This window comes from Loxodonta africana, chromosome 8 (genome assembly GCF_030014295.1).
Source record: "Loxodonta africana isolate mLoxAfr1 chromosome 8, mLoxAfr1.hap2, whole genome shotgun sequence".
Lineage (NCBI taxonomy): Eukaryota > Metazoa > Chordata > Mammalia > Proboscidea > Elephantidae > Loxodonta > Loxodonta africana.
The window spans coordinates 6,263,930-6,286,090 of NC_087349.1; the positions used below are offsets into that span (position 1 = coordinate 6,263,930).

General features: G+C 47.5%; 1 protein-coding gene across 1 annotated transcript; it reads right to left on the minus strand.

The window, feature by feature from the left end:
* Positions 1-19,726: 19,726 nt before the first annotated feature.
* TAS2R40 (taste 2 receptor member 40) lies at positions 19,727-21,882 on the minus strand. Its single transcript, XM_003422817.3, has one exon. It carries the CDS (start codon positions 20,666-20,668, stop codon positions 19,727-19,729), a length of 942 nt encoding a protein of 313 aa, XP_003422865.1. The 5' UTR covers positions 20,669-21,882.
* Between the last annotated feature and the right edge of the window lie 279 nt (positions 21,883-22,161).

The window sequence follows — 22,161 nt, forward strand, 5'->3', positions numbered from 1 at the left end:
ACTGAAATCGTCTAAACGGAGGTAAGACTGAAATCGTCTAAACGGAGGTAAGACTGAAATCGTCTAAACGGAGGTAAGACTGAAATCGTCAAGGGTTTCATTTTACTTGGATCCACAATCAACACCCAGAGAAGCAGCACTCAAGAAATCAAAAGACACATTGCATTGGGCAAATGTGCTGCAAAAGACCTCTTTAAAGTGTTAAAAAGCAAAAATACCACCTTGTAGACTAAGGTGAGCCTGACCCAAGCCATGGTACTTTCAATTGCATGTGAAAGCTGGGAAATGAATAAGGAAGACCGAAGAAGAATTGACGCCTTTGAGTTGTGGTGCTGGTGAGAAATATTGAATACCACTGACTGCCAAAAGAATGAACAAATCTGCCTTGGAAGAAGTACAGCCAGAACGCTCATTAGAAGCGATGAAGACAAGACTTCATCTCACATACTTTGGACATGTTATCAGGAGGGAGCAATCCCTGGAGGACATCATGCTTAGTAAAGTGGAGGATCAGCAAAAAAGAGGCAGACCCTCAACAGGATGGATTGACACAGTGGCTGCAACAATGGGCTCAAGCATAGCAATGATCTCGTGAGGATGGCGCAGGATGGGGCAGTGTTTTGTTCTGCTGTACTTAGGGTCACTAGGAGTTGGAACTGACTCAATGGTGTTACCCGATTAGGGTCTGTACCCTGGAGCAGTCGAGCCGATGAAACATACTCCAAGTCAGAAAGAGTGAGAAAGTTTATTAAGGAGATGTGTACATTACCAGGAAACCCTGGTGGCATAGTGGTTAAGTGCTACGGCTGCTAACCAAGAACTTGGCAGTTCAAATCCACCAGGTGCTCCTTAGAAACTCAACTGGGCAGTTCTGCTCTGTCCTGTAGGGTCGCTATGAGTCGGAGTCGACTCGACAGCAGTGGGTATACATTACTGGGGACCCAGCAGCAACACAGGCTGTCTGTGTGGAGTCCCAAAGAGCACTTTTACATTAGAGCTTACATAGAATCTTACAAGGGTTAGAAATGTCTTTGTAATCAGATGGCCTGGCCAGAGGAGTTATTCATTACAAGATAGTGACAAAAGACTCTTTATCAAGCTAAAGAGACACAGGCCAGAGATCTCTTTATCAGGCTAAAGAAATACCTATCAGGTACCTGGGCTCTAATCTCTATGTGAGGGCTTGAAAGTCACAGGTGCTTGGACGGAACAAGACAAAGTTATTTGCCATCAGATTAAAACAAAGAATAAAGAAATTAACATCAGGTCAAAAGAAAGTCATTAACAGAGGTATGTGAAGGAGGCAAGCAGAGGAAGGAGAACTTACAGGTCCATTCATCATGGCCTTAGGACGAGCTCTCAGTCACCCATTTTGCAAAGGTATAAAACAGGCTGGGGAGTATTAGGGTCACAATGGCACCTAGCAACAACATTCTGGCTCCAGGGATTTTAGGCATTTTGTAAAATTTTAAATTTCTGGGTGCTAACTCTGGGTGGTTTTTCTCAGGGTGGCTGATGTTACCGGGCTGTCAAGTCCGCTCTGAGGTTTGTGAGATGCGGTGTGCCCTTTTGAGAGCACTGTTTTAACATTGGGGTGGAATTCCTTCAGGTCCGTATGTAGGGCGGTGGCTTTCCCTCTGTGGCTGACTGCGCAGGCGCCACACTGTCTGTGGGGGCTAGGGCATGGCTTTCCCTCTGTGGCTGACTGCGCAGGCGCACACTTTCCGTCGGGGGGGCTAGGGCGTGGCTTTTCCTCTGGCTGACTGCGCAGGCGCCAGACTTTCTGTCGGGGGATAGGGCGTGGCTTTCCCTCTGTGGCTGATTGCGCAGGCGCCACACTTTCCTTCTGTGGGGGCTAGGGCGTGGCTTCCCTCTGTGGCTGACTGCGCAGGCGCCACACTTTCTGTCTGTCGGGGGGCCAGGGCGTGGCTTCCCTCTGTGGCTGACTGCGCAGGCGCCACACTTTCCGGCTGTGGGCGGGCCAGGGCGTGGCTTCCCTCTGTGCTGACTGCGCAGGCGCCACACTTTCCGTCTGTAGGGGGGCCGGGGCGTGGCTTCCCTCTGTGGCTGACTGCGCAGGCGCCAGACTTTCCGTCTGTAGGGGGGCCAGGGAGTGGCTTCCCTCTGTGGCTGACTGCGCAGGCGCCACACTTTTCCGCGGGCCTGGGGGGAAGGGGTGGGGTGTGGCTGCCGCTGCAGGGTTGCTTTTGTTGATAGGCGATTTGGAGTCGTTCCAGCTCTCTGGGACCCTGAGAATCCTAGAATGAAACAATACTCGGTCCTGTGCCATCTTCGCAATCATTACACTTGAGCCCACTGAGGCACGGCGGGTAGTGCTTTGTGCCCTCTCCCCACGGGGACCTGGGCAGGTGCCCGGTTGTTGGCTAGGGAGCCAGTCGGTCCGGCTGGGCTGCCGGCTTGCTGCAGTCTTCTCGCCCCGGCTTTTTCCGCGGCTCTGGATCCTAGTGCCCGTCTGTGTCTGGTCTGTGGAGACCCAGCCCTCCCGCCGCTTTTCCGCGTCCCTGGGCGCTTCCCCTGGCGCTCCGGCTTCCTTGCCGGTGGCTTCCCGCAGCCGACCTGCACCGCTTCAGCTGGGCCTCACTTTCCCTCGTTTCCCAGATTCCAACTCCACCTACTGCCGGTTAGCGGCTGCCTCTCGGTTCCACCCCAGCAGGAAGGCGCCCAGCCCCTTTGTTGGGAGGCAGGCAGCCTCAGAGCCCAACCCTTCTAAGAGACACCGCTCTGGCTTGTCCTACACCAGCAGAATAAGCTGCACGTTCTTCTAAAATTGCCCTTGACAAGATAACCACAAAACAGGTCATACATGGCCTCATTCCACCTCTGCGTGGACTTAACATGCTAATAGAGGAAAACCGACCTCTTCCTCCATCCTGGGGGATGAACTCTTGACTAGAAAAAACTCCTAGTCATTCCCAAGCTCTGAACACCTGTGTGCAAAAGGTCAGCCCTGAGTATTCATGATGAATTTTAATTTCCTTGTCTGCTGTCTGTAAAAGCCTACCCCCCTAAGCTGCCTGTGAGCAGACGTAGAGGCTGCAGCCCTGGTTGTTCCTTTCCTGGCACAATGAAATAAGGGTGGCCTTCTTCTCCCACCTCGGCCTGTTTGTCGGCTGTAACACGTCAGGCTGAGCAGACCTGGGGCTTCCACCTGGCACCATGAAATAAGGGTGGCTTTCTTCTCCCACCTCGGCCTGTTTGTTGGCTGTAACACGTCAGGCTGAGCAGACCTGGGGCTTCCACCTGGCACCATGAAATAAGGGTGGCTTTCTTCTCCCACCTCGGCCTGTTTGTTGGCTGTAACACGTCAGGCTGAGCAGACCTGGGGCTTCCACCTGGCAACAGTGGGACCTTCTCAAGGCTGTTTACCTGGTAGCCCTGAGCCATGCGTGTACTCTGTGTGGTCCGTCCTGGGTTCTTGGTTCAGTGTGCCGCCTCCACTTCCCCGACCAAAGGGCTGCAGTGAGCTGAGCGTGGTGACAGGGTGAGGCAGTCAGCGACTCTTAGCCTTTCCCGTGTCCCGCTCGCTCTATGCTGATTCGGCGCTCCCCTCGGTTCTCCAGCACTTCACCCACCGTCTGTCCGGAGCCCCGAAATCTCTGTCTGAGCCGATTTTTATTTGTTGTTCCCTGTTTTAGTTGGAGAGAGATGTAGGGCACCGAATGCTTGGCCGCCATCTTGCCCTCCCTTCCTGGGTGGGTTTGAACCACCAACCTTTCAGCCAGCGCTGAGCCGTTTGCACTACCCAGGGGCTCTGTGGTACAAAGATGAAAAGTAAACGTTGGTACATCACCTTTAACTAAATTACAGACTTTATTAGAATTTCACCAGTTTTTCCACTAATGTCCTTTTTCTGTTCCAGGATCCACATTACATTTAATTCTCACGTCCCTTTCATATCCTCCATCCTATGAAAGTTTCTTGGCCTTTTCTTGTCTATCATGGCCTTGGCACTTTCTAATCATATTGGCCAAGTATTTTCTAGAATTACCCTCAACTTAGGTTTATGTGATGTTTTCTCACCAATGGACTGGTTAAGGGTTTTTGGGAGGAAGATCACAGAGGTGAAATCTCCCGCTCTTTGAATGTTAGCGGGTGTGTGATGCCTTGGCCACATGGTATTACCTGAGCACCTGGTTAAGGTGGGGTCTGTCATGTCAAGTTTCTCCACAGTCACCATTTTTGTCTTTCTGAACTCTCTTCTTTGGCAGGAATTTGCTAAGTGCAGCCCACTCTAGGTGTGGGGAGTGGGAGAAGTTGGGTGGATTAGCCCACCGCTTTGGGGAAGGCATATCAAAAAATTTGTGGACATTTGTTAACACCACCCCACTACTCAATACAGGTGTTGAGGAAGATACTTTGAGGCTATGCAAATATCCTGTTGCTCCTTAAACTTTTGTTCACCAGTGTTATAATTCATGAGTGGATCTTGCCTGCAGCAATTATTACTGGGGGTTATAACGGTGATTTTCTTTTTCCCTTGTTTCTTCCCATTACCCATTGCCATGAAGTTGATTCTGACTCATAGTGACCCTATACGTGGACCCAAACTGCTGACCTTTTGGTTAGCAGCTGAGCTCTTAACCACTGTGCCACCAGGGCTCCATATTTATGGTTTCTTCCACATTTATTAACTGAATTTATTAAATGTTTCCTTTGCATTTATTAATTGGAATACTGCTGAAAGCAGAATTGCCCCTTATCCCTCGTATATTTATTTACTCAATTATTTATTTATATCAATATGGACTCATGGATATTGATGTTAAGAATCATGGAGTTAGGAAACATTAATCTGAGTCTCTACACTCTACCTCCGAACACTCAATTATTATTATTATTGTTAATATTATTATTTGGTTGGGCCTTAAACCAAAAAACCAAACCCAGTGCTGTCGAGTCGATTCCGACTCATAGCGACCCTATAGGACAGAGTAGAACTGCCCCATAGAGTTTCCAAGGAGCGCCTGGTGGATTCAAACTGCCGACCTCTTGGTTAGCAGCCCTAGCACTTAACCACTACGGCACCAGGGCCTTATTGAGGATAATCTGGAGTGGCAACAGCAACAACAAAAATATACACTTCCATGTGCAAGTATCTTCATATTGCCAGGAGGGGTGTGTAGATACTGGTTAGAGTTGTTGGAAAAAGAAATAGTGGTGCCAATGAATTATTTAAAGTGACAAAAGTAACCAAGAGAAGAACTCGACGGGATATACTTATGGAACACTGGAGGAGGGGAAGAAGAGGTTGGATATGTAAACCAAATTCTCCTCTCTCACAGGAGAGAGTCCATGGGTGTTGTTTGCTTTTGAAGCATCAGTAAATAGAATAGCAGTCATGTAATTTGAACTTAAATAATTAAAACTAGATATGCTTTAAATAAATCAACTTCTTAAACTAATAAAAGATGAATTATTGGATAAGTCATGTTGGGACAACTTGATGGTTTAAGAAATAAAGTAATTGGGTGCATATCTAAAATGTTACATTAGGAACATCTCCAGATGGACCTAATATTAAAAAAAAAATTTTTTTTCTAAAAAGAAACCAGTAAAGTACCTGAGGGGGATTTTTTTTTTTTTTTTTTTAAATCTGGGAGTAGAGACAGCCTTACTAACTGTATTACTAAATGCAGAAGCCTTAAAAGAAAAGATTAACACATTCTATTACATAAAATTGAGAAAAAAAAAACCTGCTTGGCAAAATCCAATACATTAAAAAGCAATAACAGGAAAATATTTGCAGCTCATTTCACAGTGAAAATGCTAATGAGCCTAAAGTAGAAAGAGCTAAAAATCTATCAGAGAAAAGAACAAAAGTCCAATGGAAAAATGGGCAAATAATTTGACCAGAACAGTTCTGGAAACGAACAAAGAGCTGCCTCTCAAAGATTAAAAAATGCCTGTCCATACTGGTGGAAACTGTGAGGTAAAACTGCGCTCTGCTATGTTTCCATCGACCAAGTTGGCAAAGATGAAAAACTGGATGACTCAGCGTGTTGGCAGGGGTTTGTGGAAAGTCATTCCGACACATAGCTGGTGGGAGTGGAGCATGTTTTGGCCAGAACTTTCTGGAGGGCAGTTTAGCAGTTATCTTTCTGTTTTACAAATATACACACCCTTTGACACAGCAATTCTACTTTTAGGAATTTTAAAGTATAAATAAGCTAGCCTACGTGAAGCCTGAAGGTGGTGGAGGTGGGAGTTGAACCCTTTTGGTCTGCGTCAGCATCTGTGGGTCTAACACTAAACTTTTGTGGACACGTCCTTTATTTGGAATGAATGAACCCTGTCTACTGCCCCTTACCTGACTTTGGTTTCAAAATCGCTCAAAAACACGTTCTCCAGCTCTGGTCATGGAAATTGTGCCTTACGAAATCTCTGGGATGTTCTGTTCCTTCTTTACTCCCTAAGGTCATTCCCTAAGGACATTTCGGGTAGCTCAAGTAATTTTAATGTCTGTGCTTCTCCCAAGTGAAAAATGCACAAACCTGGAGAGGGTTTTGCAGCTGGGATTTGTGTAGTCTGTGACCACGTTTCCTCTCTGGGAGCAAGAGCCACCTTCTTAGGCACAGTGACGTGACATCTGGGCTGCTGGGGTAGCGTGCTGCTAACCCGCTTCTCTTCTACCCTGGAGCTGGCAGTCTGCGGTGCACGGGCCAACGTGGCATGCTGGCCGGTGGGTCTAAGACCCTTCGCCTCTGCCTGTTTGTTGCTTTCTCTGGGGTTAAAGTCATCGCCCCTTCTGCTTCCAGGACGTGATAAGATCCCACCCTCCACGTCCTCTGTGCTGAGGACTAAGAAGAACAAGACCTCTGCTGTCCTCAACAGCTCACCAGCAAGGAGGCATATCGTTAGGCCTTTAGGTTAATGGCATGTAACTGAGGGACTAGTTGTTGGGGTGGGGTATCCTTAAAGAGATGTGGACCACCTGGAGAGAAGGCTCGATCACAGGGAAGGTCAGGTGAGGCCTGCTGGGGTTCTCACAGTCTAGGATTGTACTCCCAGGACCTGGGTGCTTTCTGGGTGCTATTTCCACACCCATTGCCACCAAGGCGATTCCAACTCATAGCAACCCTGTAGGACAGAGATCTGCCCCACGGGTTTCCAAAGCTGCAACCTTTATTGAAGCAGACTGCTACATCTTTCTCCCACTGAGTGGCTAGTGGGTTTGGACCGCCCACCTTTTGGTTAGCAGCTGAGTGCTTAAGCGCTGCACCACCAGGGCTCCTTTCGATGCCATTATTCACAGAGAAACATGCTGAAGGTCACACGGGCAAAGAGGGGCAGAATGTTACCCTAACCCAGGTCCCAAATATTAAGTCCTAAACCTACTGCTCCTCAAGGCTCCTGTCCCTTGTGACCCTCCAGGCCAGGCAGAGTCCCCTCTTCTGTGTTGTCTGTGAGGCCATGTGTTCTCTTACCACAGCCCTCACCTCCTTCTGTCAAGAGCACCAGGCTCCCCACCACAGCATAAGATTCTTCACGGGGAAGCCGTGTGAGTGTGTGGTGCGTGTGTGTATGTGTGTGTCAGTGCGGTGTGTGTATATGTGTATGTGAGAGAGTGTCTGTGTGTATGTGTGGTGTGTGTATATGTATATGTGAGAGAGTGTGGTGTGTGTGTGTATGTGTGGTGTGTGAGAGAGTATGTGTGTGAATGTGACAGTGTGTGTGTGAGTGAGGTGTGTGTATGGCGTGTGTGTTAACCTCTCCCCCCCGAAAAATACCAGTTGCTGCCAAATTGATTCGGATTCGTGGTAACCCTACGCGTGGGAGAGGAGAAATGTGCTCCAAAGTGTTTTCGAAGTCTGTTATTTTTGGAAGCAGATTACCAGGTCTTTCTTCAGAGGTCCCCCTGGGTGGATTTGAACCTCCAACCTTTCCATTAGTAGCTGAGCGCTAAACGTTTGCCCCACCCAGGGACAGAGAGAGAGTCGAGTTAATCACTCTCTTCAATTCATACTTCATCATTACCATAGATACATACAACTCCCTTCTATGGTTTTAAAAAGATACTGCTGTCTTCTACCCTTGACTTCTCCCGTCAGATTCTTATTGATTCTCGCAGCCATAGTCCTATTGATAATAAGAACAAGAATATTTATTTTTTGTTAGGTGCTAGGTGCTGTTTCAAGGACTTGAAGTGTATTAACTCGGGTAACCCTCACGACGACCACAGAGTACTCCCTGCTACTCTCCCCGACTTCTCAGATAGAGCAGCTGCCTTACAGAGGTGAAGCGACTTGCCCAAGGGCACAGAGCAAGGGAGTGGCAAAGCGGGGGCGGGGAGTTGGGCCCCCAAGGGTCTGGGTACAGAAGCCACGCCCTTAGCACTCTGTTGTGTGTCTCCCCCAGACCCAGCACTGCTGCGGGGTAATGCTGCCCTGGACCAGAACGTGGCCTAAATGCGCGGTGCTGTCTTGTTTGAGCTGACTCCCAAATGCACACACTGAATACCCTGCTTCTTACATCTTCACTCGACATTGTCCCATGTTTTTGTTTCACATCCGGCTGACTGGTTCTGATTCTGCAGAATATTCGGAACCACGCACCTGCCCCAGTGCACTGTGCGGCCTTCTAGCTGAGTACCTTACTGTCCAGGCCACCAGCACTGCTGCGTCAAGACTCCTTGTTCACGTCCCCTCAGGTGCGGGCCGTTGGAGCTTCTCTTGGGGTGAGCCCTGCACTGGGTCTCTGCGTCAGAGGCAATGAGGCATTGCATTTCACCAACGACTGACTGTTTAGTTTCTGAATGACATATGATTCTGCACTCCTGCTCCAGCACCGAGGCCCTGGGGGTGCAGTGGTTGAGAGCTTGCCTGCTGACCAGATCAGCAGTTTGAATCCACCAGCTGCTCCTTGGAAACCCTATGGGTCAGTTCTACTCTGTCCTATAGGGTCTCTATGAGTCAGAATTGACTTGATGGCAATTGGTTTGGACTTTTTGGGTTTGGCCCCAGCACCAGGCTTCCATTCTTCACATCCCCGACAACATTGGGTAATTTTTGGCTATTCAGATAAGTGTAAAAGAGGATTTTATTGTTGTTTTGAGCCCTGCTAACGCAGTGGTTAAGCGCTCATCTGCTAACCTAAAGGTCAACAGTTAGAACCCACCAGCTGGTCCACTAGAGAAAGACGTGGCAGTCTGCTTCCGTAAATACACAAGATTACAGCCTAGGAAACTCTATGGGGCAGTTCTACTCTGTCCTATAGGGTCATTATGAGTCGGAATCATCTTGATGGTGGTTGGTCGGCTTGGTGTTTTTGGTTTATTGGTGCTTTGATTTGCATAGTTCTTATTACGAGTGAGGATTAGCATCTCTTTTTCTGTTTTTTTGGCCATCCGTGTTTCCCCTGCCTGTTGTGTTACTAGGGTTATTTGTCTGTTTTCCTTATATAGTCTAGGTGGTGGTCTCTCTTAAGTGCCTTTGCCCTACCTGTCACCTGAGCCTTCACTGGACAGAAATCCAGTCAATTTTTGCGTTTCGATTTGTGCTCTTGGGGGTCTTGTTTAATGAGCCCTTCCCCACCCTTTGGACACAAAGTTAGTCTACATCTTCTCACATTATAGCATTGCCTCCCATATTTAACTCTTTTATTTATTTGGGTTTACCACCGTATGACGTAAGAGGCGGGATCCAACTTCACTTTTCTCCAAACAGTGAGACTGTTTCCCTAGACCATTAAAAAAAAATTCTCTATTCTTTGTCCAATTATATATAGCTATTTTTGAACATCTCCGAAGTTCCCGAAGCTTAATGAATCTGTTCCAATGCCCCTTTTCTGCTCCTATGAGTCTAACTGTGCCTTCGTAGTGTGCCTTAGTATCTGGTAGAGGTTACCAACTGTCCAGGGACCTTTGTTCTTCTGTATAAGTTTTAGAATAAGTTATCAGGTTTACCAAAACATTAATATTTTATTTATGGAAAGAGCTAATGGATTGTTGATAAATTCCTTGCTTGATATGATTCTCATTTACCTTTATATCGTTCCTTACTACCTAGCTCAATGTCTGACATCGACAGTCGCTCAATAACTATTTATTGGTCTGAATTATGGCTGGACTGATTTGTGATCTTCCAGTGACTGGGCAGGAAAACAAATTAGGTGTTAATAAATGTCAGATTTGGTTCAGATCCCCCCAGTGTGCCTCAGCAGAAAGCCGGGACGATCTGCTTCTGAACACATTATACCCGTGGGCAGCTCCACTCTGTAACACTCGGTGGAGTCACCACGAATTGAAGTCAGCTCAGTGGCAATGGGTTTGGTTTGTTTTTTGTCTTCTTTTGAGGGAGAGGGGACAGATATGGAGAGCAAAGATTAGGGAGGTGACCCTTTTTGTGACAGGAACAAGTGTCGCTTTGGCTTTAATTCTTATAATAACTAAGATTGTTGTTGTTGTTAGTGCCGTCAAGCTGGTACCAACTCGTAGCGACTCTGCGTACAATAAAGCAAAACACTGCCTCGTCCTACGCTATCTTCACAATTGTTGTCATGCTTGAGCGCATTGTTGCAGCCCCTGTGTCAATCCATCTTGTTGAGGGTCTTCTTTTTTGCTGACCCTCGACTTTACCAAACATGATGTTCTTCTCCAGGGTCTGGTCCCTCCTAAGAACATGTCCAAATTATGTGAGACGAAGTCTCACCATCCTTGCTTCTAAGGAGAATTCTGGCTACTTCTTCCAAGACAGATTTTTCGTTCTTCTGTCCATGGTATATTCAATGTTCTTCACAAACATCATAATTCAAAGGCATCAATTCTTCTTCGGTCTTCCTTTTTCATTGCCTAGCTTTTGCATGCATATGAGACAATGGTAAACACCATGACTTGGGTCAGGTGCACTTTAGTCCTCAAAGTGACATCTTTGCTTTTTAACACTTTAAAGAGGTCTTTTGCAGCAGATTTGTCTTTTGCAATACACTGTTTGATTACTGCTGCTTCCATGGGCGTTGATTGTGGATCCGAGTAAAATGAAATCCTTGACAACCTCAATATTTTATCCATTTATTATGAAGTTGCTTATTGGTCCAGTTGTGAAGATTTTTGTTTTCTTTATGTTGAGGTGTAATCCGTACTGAAGGCTGTGGTCTCTGATCTTCATCAGTAAATTCTTCAAGTCTTTGTTATTAGCAAGCAAGGTTGTGTCACCTGCATAGTGCAGGTTCCTGATGAGTCTTCCACCAATCCTGATGCCCCATTCTTCTTCATATGGTCCAGCTTCTCAGATTATTTGCTCAGCGTACAGATTGAATAAATATAGTAAAAGGACACAACCATGATGCACACCTTTCCTGATTTTAAACCACTCAATATCCCCTTGTTCTGTTTGAACAAGTGCCTCCTGGTCTATGTACAGGTTCCTCGTGAGCACAATTAAGTGTTCTGGAATTCCCATTCTTCGCAATGTTATCTATAATTTGTTATGATCTACACAGTCGAATGCCTTTGCATAGTCAAGAAAGCACTAGTGATCATCTTTCTGGTATTCTCTGCTTTCAGCCAAAATCCATATGATATCAGCAATGACATCCCTCATTCCATGTCTTCTTCTGAATCTAGCTTGAATTTCTGGCAGTTCCCATTTGAACTATCTTCAGCAAAATTTTACTTGTGTTTTTTTTTTATTATGATATTAATGGTGTTTTTCGGTAATTTCTGCATTCTCGTGGATCACCTTTCTTTGGAATGAGCATAAATATGGACCTCTTCCAGTCAGTTGGCCAGGTAGCTGTCATCCAACTTTCTTGGCATAGACGAGTGAGTGCTTCCAGCTTTGCATCCACTCGCTGAAACATCTCAGTTGGTATTCCATCAATTCCGGGAGCCTTGTTTTATATCAAGGCCTTCAGTGTGGCTTGGACTTCTTCCTTCTATACCATCGGTTCTTGATCATATGGTTGAACATTGATCAGTTCTTTTTGGTACAGTGAGCCTGCGTATTCCTTCCATCTTCTTTTGATGTTTCCTACATCGTTCAATATTTTGCCCATAGAATATTGTAACTCCTTCAGTATTGCAAGTTGAATTTTTTCTTCAGTCCTTTCAGCTTGAGAAATGCTGAGCGTGTTCTTCCCTTTTGGTTTCCTAATTCCACATTTCTGCACATTTCATTATAATACTTTGTCTTCTTGAGCAGCCGTTTGAAATCTGTTCAGCAGCTCTTTATTGAAAATAGCTTCTGCTTTGCGCTTTAGATGTGGCTACAAACAAACGTCAGCAGTTGGATTCTGAATGGAATTTCAAGGGAAAATGTGTAGCTTAAACTGGGAGATGAATGAGGAAGAAGAATGTCAGTTAAATCATATAATTAAATTAGTGATATATAGGATACCCACCCATTGCAGTTGAGTTGATTCTGACTCATAGAGACCTCATAGGTCAGAGTAGAACAGCCCCATAGGGTTTCCAAGGAACACCAGGTGGATTCAAACTGCTGACCTTTTGGTTGGTAGCCAAACTCTGAACCACTACACCTCCAGAGTTTCCAATGTGTTTGATATCAAGCTACAAATACCTTTGCAGAAAAGGCTTGTGCTACAAAGGTGAAGGCTGCCACCTAGTGGCCATCTATCCAAACAACACCATTTAGTCTTCAGTTCTAAATAAAAACAATGGAAATAGTTCATAGTGCTTACTCTAAAACAGGCACTATCTAGAAATTTTGCACATTTCAACAAGAAACTCAAAACCTTAAACCAAAATTATACCTTGAGGTCAGCTTTTAGCTAAATAACAGATTGGTTCATAAAATAAAGAATTATCACCTGTGAGTAATGAGCTTCTTTAAAAAATCACCTGTATGAGACCAAGGAACCCTGGTGGTGCAGCGGTTAAGAGCTACTGGTGCGGTTAAGAGCTACTGGTGCTAAAAAAAAAGGTTGGCAGTTCGAACCCACCAGCTGCTCCTTGGAAACCCTTTGGGGCAGTTCTACTCTGTCCTATAGGGTCGCTATGAGTCAGAATCACTCGACAGCAATGGGTTGTATGAGATCAAAGGGTCAACAAAGACTGTACAACAAAGATGAGAAGGTAAGGGGGCGGGGACCCTAGAGTACTGGAAATGGTACAACCAGAATGGAATTAATAAGAATGATGACACTTTGTGGAAAATGTAACCAATACCGCCGAATAATTTAGTAGAAATTGTTAAATTGGAACCTAATTTGCTTTGTAAACTTTCACCTTAAACACAATAAAATATTACCAAAAAAACAATAAACCCAGGATGCAGAGATTATTACTGTCTCAGTTTAATAGATGAGGAAATGGAGGCTCAGAGAAGTTAAGTGTCTTGGCCACGGTTTCAGAGCCGACACATGGAAGAGCCCAGTATTGAAACCCAGGCGTCTGCCTTCAGAATTGCCACCTTCAGCCCTCTGCTCTCATGCTGGAGCGGTGAAGGCAGGGGTGTGCGGGAGCCCGCGTCTGCCTCCTGGCACCCCACTCAGCAACATCACTGCTAGCTTCAATATGTCACGATGGGGGTATTTACACACAAAAAATCAGCAAATGCTACGAGTCAGGGTGCGTTTTTCTTTTTTGAGAGCTGGTTTACCAGCATTCTACCCCATGACAAAGACTTGGAATTCAGAGACATGACTGTAAGCTAAAAAAGAGATTTGGAAAGTAATTAGAACCTGGTTGTTTTGGGGAAAAAAATAGGCTAGAGGAATCTTTTTTTTTTTTTTAATTTTTTTGTGTTAAAGGTAAGCATTTACACTGTAGCTTAGGTTCCCAATGGGATAAAGGGATCTTGAAAGAAGGCTGTTCTCCTTGATTTTTGTATTTGAAGAGGCAGTTTGTAACTCAGACAGAACTTAAAATGAAGAAAGATCTACTGAAGAGCATCATGAGGCTCTCTGCAGGTAGAAAACCCCCTGGCAGGGCCCGTGTTGGCGAGCACAGACTAAAAACTGCCAGAGGAAACAGAGTCAGGGAAACGAGCAGGGCCGTTTTTAGAGGAACTCGAGCTAACTGAGCAGGACCTGACTGAGAGGTCGTTAAGGTGGGCAACATAACTTCAGCGACTTAGCCTTTCATAAGCAAAAATCACGACAAAAACCTGCCAGCGAGTACGGTTAATATGACCGGTGGCGAAAATATAAGTCAAGTGAGTATTCTCAGTGACTGGAATACAGACACAGTGTGACCCCAATACTCCCCAGCATGTTTTCTCCTTTTTCAAAATGGATGACGGGGAGCTTGACCTAACTACCGCCAGGATCAAACCTGTAAGTTTTTCTCCTTCCTCTGCCTGCCTCCTCCTTCACATACCTTTGTTAAAGACTTTGTTTTGAACTCATGTTAATGACTTTGTTCTTTGTTTTAATCTGGTGCAAATAACTTTGTTTTGTTCTTTAGGACCACCTGTGTCTTACCACCCCCCACGGGAAAATCGGAGCACAGGTACCTGATATATATCAATTTAGTCTGATAAAGAGTCTTTTGTCACTATCTTGTAATGAATAACTCCCCCAGCCAAGCCATCTGTGGACTACAAAGACACTTCTAACCCTCCTAAGATTCCGTGTCAGCTCTAATGTGAAATTGCTCTTCGGGACTCCATAGAGACAGCCTGTGCTGCTGCTGGGTCCCCAGTGATGTACACATCTCCTTAATAAACTTTCTCACTCTTTGTGACTTGGAGTATGTTTGATTGGCTCAACTGCTCCGGGGCAGGGACCCTAATCGGGTAACAACAGGAATTAATTAAATAACTCATGAAAAGGTAAAAAGGCACTTTAATCACTTCATAATTTGGTTAATTAACAGAAAGGTTAAAGCAATCTTCAACTTGCAGGATTTAGAGGTATTTAATTTTTTATTAGGTGAAGACAAATCGCAGAGAAAGTCAAGCAAATCTTAGCCCCTACTTGTTAATTGGAAATGTCAAGTGAGTCAAAACTATAAATGTAAAATACACACAGCTAACTCACCTACTCCAGAGCGAACACTTTCACCCGACTTGCTCGTCTGGCTTTTCCTAGTTAATAGACAATTGCGTCTGCTGTGCTTCACTGTGGAAGAGGCCCTGGCCTGCGGGGTTCCGGGGAAACCAGAAAGGCTGAGTCAGACAGTCGTCCTGCGGTCATGGAATGTCTCTCTTGTCAAACGAAAGGCCAGGGCAAAGGCGGCTGAGAGCGCAGGCTGTATTTGCCGGATGTGGTGGTATTCAGCGGGACTGTCCGGCCCGTCCGCTTAGGTAGACACACCTGGATGAGCACTGCCCAAGGTTACCTGGCCTCTCCTCTCTGCACTTGGGTGGCTTTATGGCCCAGCTTACCAGGCCTTCATCTGTCCCCTATCCTGTCTGCACGTACAGTGCGAGCAGAGAAAGTGTTTTCCCACACTGTCCTGGGTCCCACACTGTCCTGGGTCCCACACTGTCCTGGGTCCCACACTGTCCTGGGGTGCCAGTTCGGGGCTGTGAGGACACCTGAGCACTTGGCTGCAGTGCAGTGTGGACACAGCCCCAGTGGCTTTTCTGACTTTTCCAGGCCTGGTCTGGGACACTGGATCCCAAGGCGAGCTGAGGTTTCTCACTGAGTTTATGAGGATGGGTGAGTGTCCCAGCGTGTTCCATGGAGAATAAAGTGAGAGAAGTCTCTTCCCAAAGCACCTTCCTGTAGGCAGCTCTCACTCAGGCCTCCAGCCACCATCTGTCACCCAGCCTCTGGTCTGAATAAACTTGGCATCTGTATCCAGTCCCCGGAGCCAAGCCAGGACATGCAAACTCGGTTCTCATCCCCCACCCCATCTCCCCCCGCCAACACACACAGCTGTCTGCAATGAGACCTTTGGCTTTGCATCCTCAGCCTCTGACAGGTCCCCAAGGATGCTCCCGGGAAACCTCTTCCTCCCTCAGCCTCTGTCTTTCCTGCCTGTCCAGTGAGGCCACCCTGGGACAGCAGCACCCTGCCCTGGGTCCCCCCTCCCCAAAAGGAGTAAGATCAGGATGTTTTTGGCCAGGAGGAATCTTAAGTGTGAACTCTTGAGGGTGAAGCAGCTCCCAGGTGGCACAACACACAGACGCCCTCTGAGTGGTCCCCATACTCTCATTCCAGGGTTGTCCTTCCCAGCCCACCAACTCCCGGAGAGTGGGGATGTTGGTGAGTTCACCTCTGAGTTCCCAGCATCCAGCTCAGCGCCCAGCCCCTAGGCTCAGGAAGTTCTTGTTGGATGAATAAATGCAGTGATACCTGTATGGCGGTTTGCAGCTTATTACACACACACACACATACACACACACGTTGTTTCTTTACTCCTCACAACAGCCCTGTGAAGTGGATACATGATTACCCCCATTTTCCAGATGGGGAAACTGAGGCTTAGAGAGGCAAGTGACTTTCCCACGACTGCTCTGGGACTGAAATCTGGGTCTCTGGACGAAAGTCTAGGTTATTTCCAGGGGCTGGCCACACCACCGTAAGGCATCATCCCACAAACCAGCCAGAGACCTAACCGTGTAAAAGGAACACACAGATCTAACGTGGCCACGCCAGTTAGAAGCAGAAGGAAAGCCCACAGCTCAGCCTTGGCCCCTGATGGTGATGGCTTTTGGGGCGCAATGACCTCAAAGGTGGTTGAGATAACCTTCCAACCATTCCTGAGGACCCTGATGGTGATGGTTTATGGGACATGAGGACCCCAAAGCTGGCTGAGGCGACCTTCCAGGCATTCCCGAGGAGCCTGACAGTGATGGCTTATGGGGCACGATGATCTCAAAGCTGGTTGAGATGACCTTCCAGCCGTTCCCAAGGACCCTGCAGGAGCCTGTTCACGCTTTACTCATTGCTATTGACTGAGTTGCTTCAGGCTGTACCTTCAAAACTTTAGATAAAAACAAAATCAGAGCCCTGTGTCTATCTGTCCTTAGCAGCATGGTGGAGGTGGCAGAAATGGGACTGTGGCATTGCCTTTATTTTTTTCTTTTTTAACAAAGGACTAAAACAAACAAACAAAACCCCCAAAACAAGCAAGCAAGCCAACGAAAACAACCCCAGTTACCGTGGAGTTTACTCCAGCTCATTGAAATCCCATGAGCGTCAGAGCAGAACCTTACTCATAGGGTTTTCAATGGTTCATTTTCTGGAAGTAGATTGCCAGATGTTTCTTTCGAGGTGCCTCTGGGTGGACTTGAACCTCCAGCCCTTTGATTAGCATGTTAATCCTTTGCAACCCCCCAGGACTCTGAGATAGTCCTAGGAGGTAGGTATCATTACTCTCAGTTTTGCAGATGCAAAACTGAGGGCCAGGGAATTCAACCATGTGTCTGCACCCCACAACCAGTAAGTAGCAGGTCTAGGACCCAAACCTAAGCCTGTGGACTCCAAAGAGCCTGAGGGCCCAAGGTTTCCCATCAACCCTTCACCTGGCGCTCCCTCCTCAGCCCCCTCTGTCTGCCACCCCCACACCCAGTCCTAGGGCTACTCATTCTTGTTCCCTTTGGATTGCCTTAAAAACCAATGTTGTCCTCAAGAAGCTGAGAGAGGCGGAAGGCTTACAAGGCACTTTACTAAAAGCATAAGGAAAACCAAATGAGAGACAAACGAGAAAATTAAAAACAATCTATTTTTTCCCAGCAAGGGTGATCAGCCCCTATACCTCCAGCACATTTCAGCTCCTCCCAGGACACCCTCTGGGAAGTCTGTGGAAGCTTTCTGGTTCTGTTTCTCTCGGGGATAACCCCCAAAGGCCAGGCAGGAGGCAGGAGGGAGTGGTCTGTCCCCCAGCTTCTCTGCTCCCTTCTGCGGCCCTGCTCCACCTGTCACCCGCCCTGTGCTGCCCCGGCCTGTCCTGGTGGCCACGTCCGAGGCCCCAGAGTGCACCCCCACATACAACGGGAGCTCCTCCTGGGACACCCGAGGAGAATGCTCCCCTGACTCTCACCTCTCCTGTGTTAGGTCCTCATCCCAGTCTGGAAAAGGGGTGCAGAGAGCCTCTGGCCTTCTGACTCCAAGGACGGCTGCTCAGCCTTTTTGTCTCCCTCCGCCCTGCACACAGCCTTTCTGAGTGTGCGAGGGACTTCACCCCACTGTCCTCTCCCCTTGTGTGAGTGTGTGGTGTGTCTGTGTGTGTGAGGGGTGTGTTGAATGTGTGTGTGTGGTGTGTTGAGTTGTGGTGTGTGTGGTATATGTGAGTGTGTGTATATGCGGTGAGTGTATCTGTGCGTATGTGCATGGGTGTGTGTATGGGGTGTGGTGTGTGTGTGTGTGTGAGAATGTTGACTGTGTGTGATGAGTGTGTCTGTGTGTGTGTGTATGGAGTGTGGTGTGGTGTGTGCTGTGTGTGGTGTGGTATGTGGGAGTGTGTGTGAGAATGTTGACTGTGTGGTGTGTCTGTGTGTGTGGTGTGTGTGTCTATGGGGTATGGTGTGGTGTGTGCTATGTGTGTGGTGAGTATGCCCGTGTGTGATGTGTGTGTGTGGTGTGGCGTGTGGTGTGTGTGAGTGTGCGTGTTGTGTGAGTGTGAGATTTTTGCCATTTACAGAAGTAAGGAACTCTTTCTGAAATAAATGTGAGAGCCCAGGGGCTCAGAATTCAATCTTAGCTGCTGACCTTATATGTTCATTTGGGGACAACTTAAGCGTGGTGTGATCAGTAGCGCTGTTTTTGACATTTTCTCAGTAATTACAATTTAAAAAATGCATAATACGTGGAAAACCTAAATTCCTAACTTCTAGTTCCACAGTGTCAGGTGGGGTCTTACTTAGTGAGCAGCCCTTTGCTTTGCCAATGACTGTCTTGCGCTGACAAGGGACAGTGCCACTCCAGCAGCCAGTACCTGTCCCTCTGTCACTCTGAGGTGACCAGGACAGGCTGCTGGAGGTGAGGTGCCCCTGCATGCCAGAGTCAGCAGCTAGCCAAGCAGAGCTACACTCACTCTGCTGCTCCCTGCTCGCTTCCCTTTATTCTTTTTCCACTCTTCTCTGCCTCCCCTGACTGGGAAAAAGGATCCACCTGTCCAACTGCCATCCTACATTGTGTTTGTCTCTAACCAACCTCCTTTCATGATCGGTCTTCACAAAGCCCTTTCTCATTCCACCACTTCTCTGTTTGGAAGCTCCTCCAATCTGACGCCTCCTCCACCACTTCATTGATAGTACACGTAACCTCCTTGGCTTGGATCCAAAGACTTTCTCTTCTGTCTTCGTCTGAAATCTCTGCAGCACTTGAAGATTTTGGCCGGCGCTTCTTTCCTGCATCCCTTTCCTCCTTCGGCATCCTGGCTCCCTCCACTCCTTGCACTGTATCTAACCAGTGGATAGTCCTCAAGTAGGGCGACCACATAATTTATCACACAGGCCAGGATACCCTTGAGAATCAGTGAGTGCTCAGCTGAGAATCAAGCCTGGCAACAGGCATTAACTGGGGCTGTCGCAGGCAAACTGAGATGTCTGGTTCCAGTCTCCAGAAGGCTCAGAGGACGAGGGAGTGGGAAGGAGCTCGGGCGGGTTGTGGATGAGTGAAGGTTAAGGGGCTTGTAGAAGTCCATCTTTGAGCCACTCCTGGGTAGAGTCTCATGTTAAAAATCCAACTTCGTCTTCATGGTAGGATCCAGTTACCTGAGGAGAAGGTCAGGGCAGGTTTGAGCAGAAAAGATGGGAGAGGAGAAGCATCTAGGGGAGGGAAGGCAGAGCTGGGGGACCAGGTCCGTGGTGCTTCCTGAGTGCTGGACACAGAGTCTGCCTTTTTAGATGGTGATTCACAGGTGCTGAAGCCGCTTCCAGGCTCTTCTCAGCCCGGGGTTGCTCAAGATCAGCAGCACTGAGTGTCCAGAAGGGTATGCCGCCATGATGACTTTGCACAAAATGTTCCAGGAGCTGTTGGTGTCAAAGATGTTGGACATGGAAAGGAACAGAGCAACTGCATTGAAGACATAGAGAATGAGGAAGTAGCTGATGGCTTTGATGGCCCCCAGGTGGGCCTGCATGCTGGGGTCCCTGGAGCCAGTAGCTTTGCTTTGCATGTGCAGGGTATGTCTCTTGAGAGAGGTGATGAGCAGGGTGGCTGCCAGGACAAACATGCTGAGAGGAAGGGAGATGCCCAGGTAATAGAGAAGGGCCAGGTTGACCATGTTGGTCTCAGAGAAGTACTTCTTCTCTGTGGAGTTGGAAGCGGGGACAGGGATGGAGCTATTCACGTAAACATTGAAGGTGTCCTTAGAGAAGGCAACGCTGAAGCAGATGGAAAGGAGCACCGACAGCCACACCAGCCAGGGCATGAGCCCCACGATCTTCCTTTTCATCGTAAGGAACAAGGGGTGTGAGAAGGTGGCGATCCTCAGACAGTAGAAGACGTTAAGCCAGGCTGCTAGCCAGAGGTTGCAGTAGTTGAGGAACATGGTGACGACTTTGAAAAGCATGTACACTGTGTTTTGGTTGTAAGAGCTCTGGAAGAGCAGGCTTAGTATATCCTCCAGCATCATCCAGGTCTGAAGCAGGAGCCGGGACAGACTCAGCAGCAGCAGGATGTAGTCGCCAACGGGGAGCCGCTTGCCCCTGGCCCACTCAACGCTGTGGAGAGCCGTGATGAAGCCGTTCCCCACCATGCCCATGATGCATTCTAGCCCAGACACCACCAGGGTGAAGGCAGTTTTCACCAGAGACACGTCTTTGTCTGCGGCGTCTGTGTTCGCCGTTGCCATCCTCTCTGTCTTCTGCGTTCAGATTTCTGAGAAAAGCATGGAGCTGGCCCTGCATTCCTCTGATCCCCGCTCAATGTAGTTGATGTTTTATTTTTCTTGGCTAGTGGTCATTTCCAATTTTTCTTCATTTGCTTGTCACGTGACCACAAGTTACAGGCCTGAAATGCAAATATGGAGAGGATCTGGTTACTGGTGTTGCTTCCATCTGTCATGAAGACCCATTTGTCTTGGGCTTGAGGGAGCTCTCTGGAAAGGGTGTGAGACAGCCTGCTACCATGGCACCTTCTCACCTGGTTTAAGTCCACCCTTACTGGACATGACTAGATCCCAGGCTAGGAATCTCAGTGCAAATCGGCCTCTTCACCTGCTAAGCTCTGCAAAACCCCAGCGCTTGCGTTATCTACCCTCCTCCTCTTCCTTTTTTGTCCCTCTTATTCGTTGTTGTTAGCTACCATCGAGTTGCCCTCAACTCATGGAGACCCCATGCAGAACAGAACAAAACACTGCCTGGTCCTGTGCCATCTCCATGATTGCTTGCAGATCGGACTGCTTTTTTTTTTTTTTTAAATAATGTTTATTGTGCTTTAAGTGAAAGTTTACAAATCAAGTCAGTCTGTCACACATAAGCCTATATACACCTTACTCCATACTCCCATTTACCCTCCCCCTAATTTTTTTTTTTTTTAATGAGTCAGCCTGCTCCCTCCCTCCAGTCTCTCCTTTCGTGACCATTTTACCAGTTTCTAACCCTCTCTACCCTACCATCTCCCCTCCAGACAGGAGACGCCAACACGGTCTCAAGTGTCCACCCGATACAAGTAGCTCACTCTTCATCAGCATCTCTCTCCAACCCACTGTCCAGTCCCTTCCATGTCTGATGAGTTGTCTTTGGGAATGGTTCCTGTCCTGGGCCAACAGAAGGTTTGGGGACCATGACTGCTGGGATTCTTCTAGGATAGGACTGTTCTGATCCATAGGGTTTTCATTGGCTGATTTTCGGAAGTAGACCACCAGGCCCTTCTTCCTAGTCTTCCTAGTCAGCATCATTGTTGTTAGGTGCCGTCAAAGTTGGTTCCCACTCATAGCAATTGTCTTAGTTGTCTAGTGCTGCTATAACAGACATACCACAAGCAGATGGCTTTAACAAAGAGAAATTTATTTCCTTACGGTAAAGTATGCAAAAGCCCAAATTCAGGGTGTTAGCTCCAGGGGAAGGCTTTCTTTCTCTGTCAGCCTTCTTATCAATCTTCCCCCAGACTAGGAGCTTCTCTGCGCAGGAATCTCAGGTCCAAAGGACGGGCTCTGCTCCTAGCACTGCTTTCTTAGTGGTATGAGGTCCCCCTGTCTCTCTGCTTGCTTCTTTCTTTTATATCTTAAAGAGATTGCCTCAAAACACAATCCAATCTTGTAGGTTGAGTCCTGCCTCAGTAACACAACTGCCAGCCATCCTTCCTCATTAACATTATAGAGGCGGGATTTACAACACATAGGAA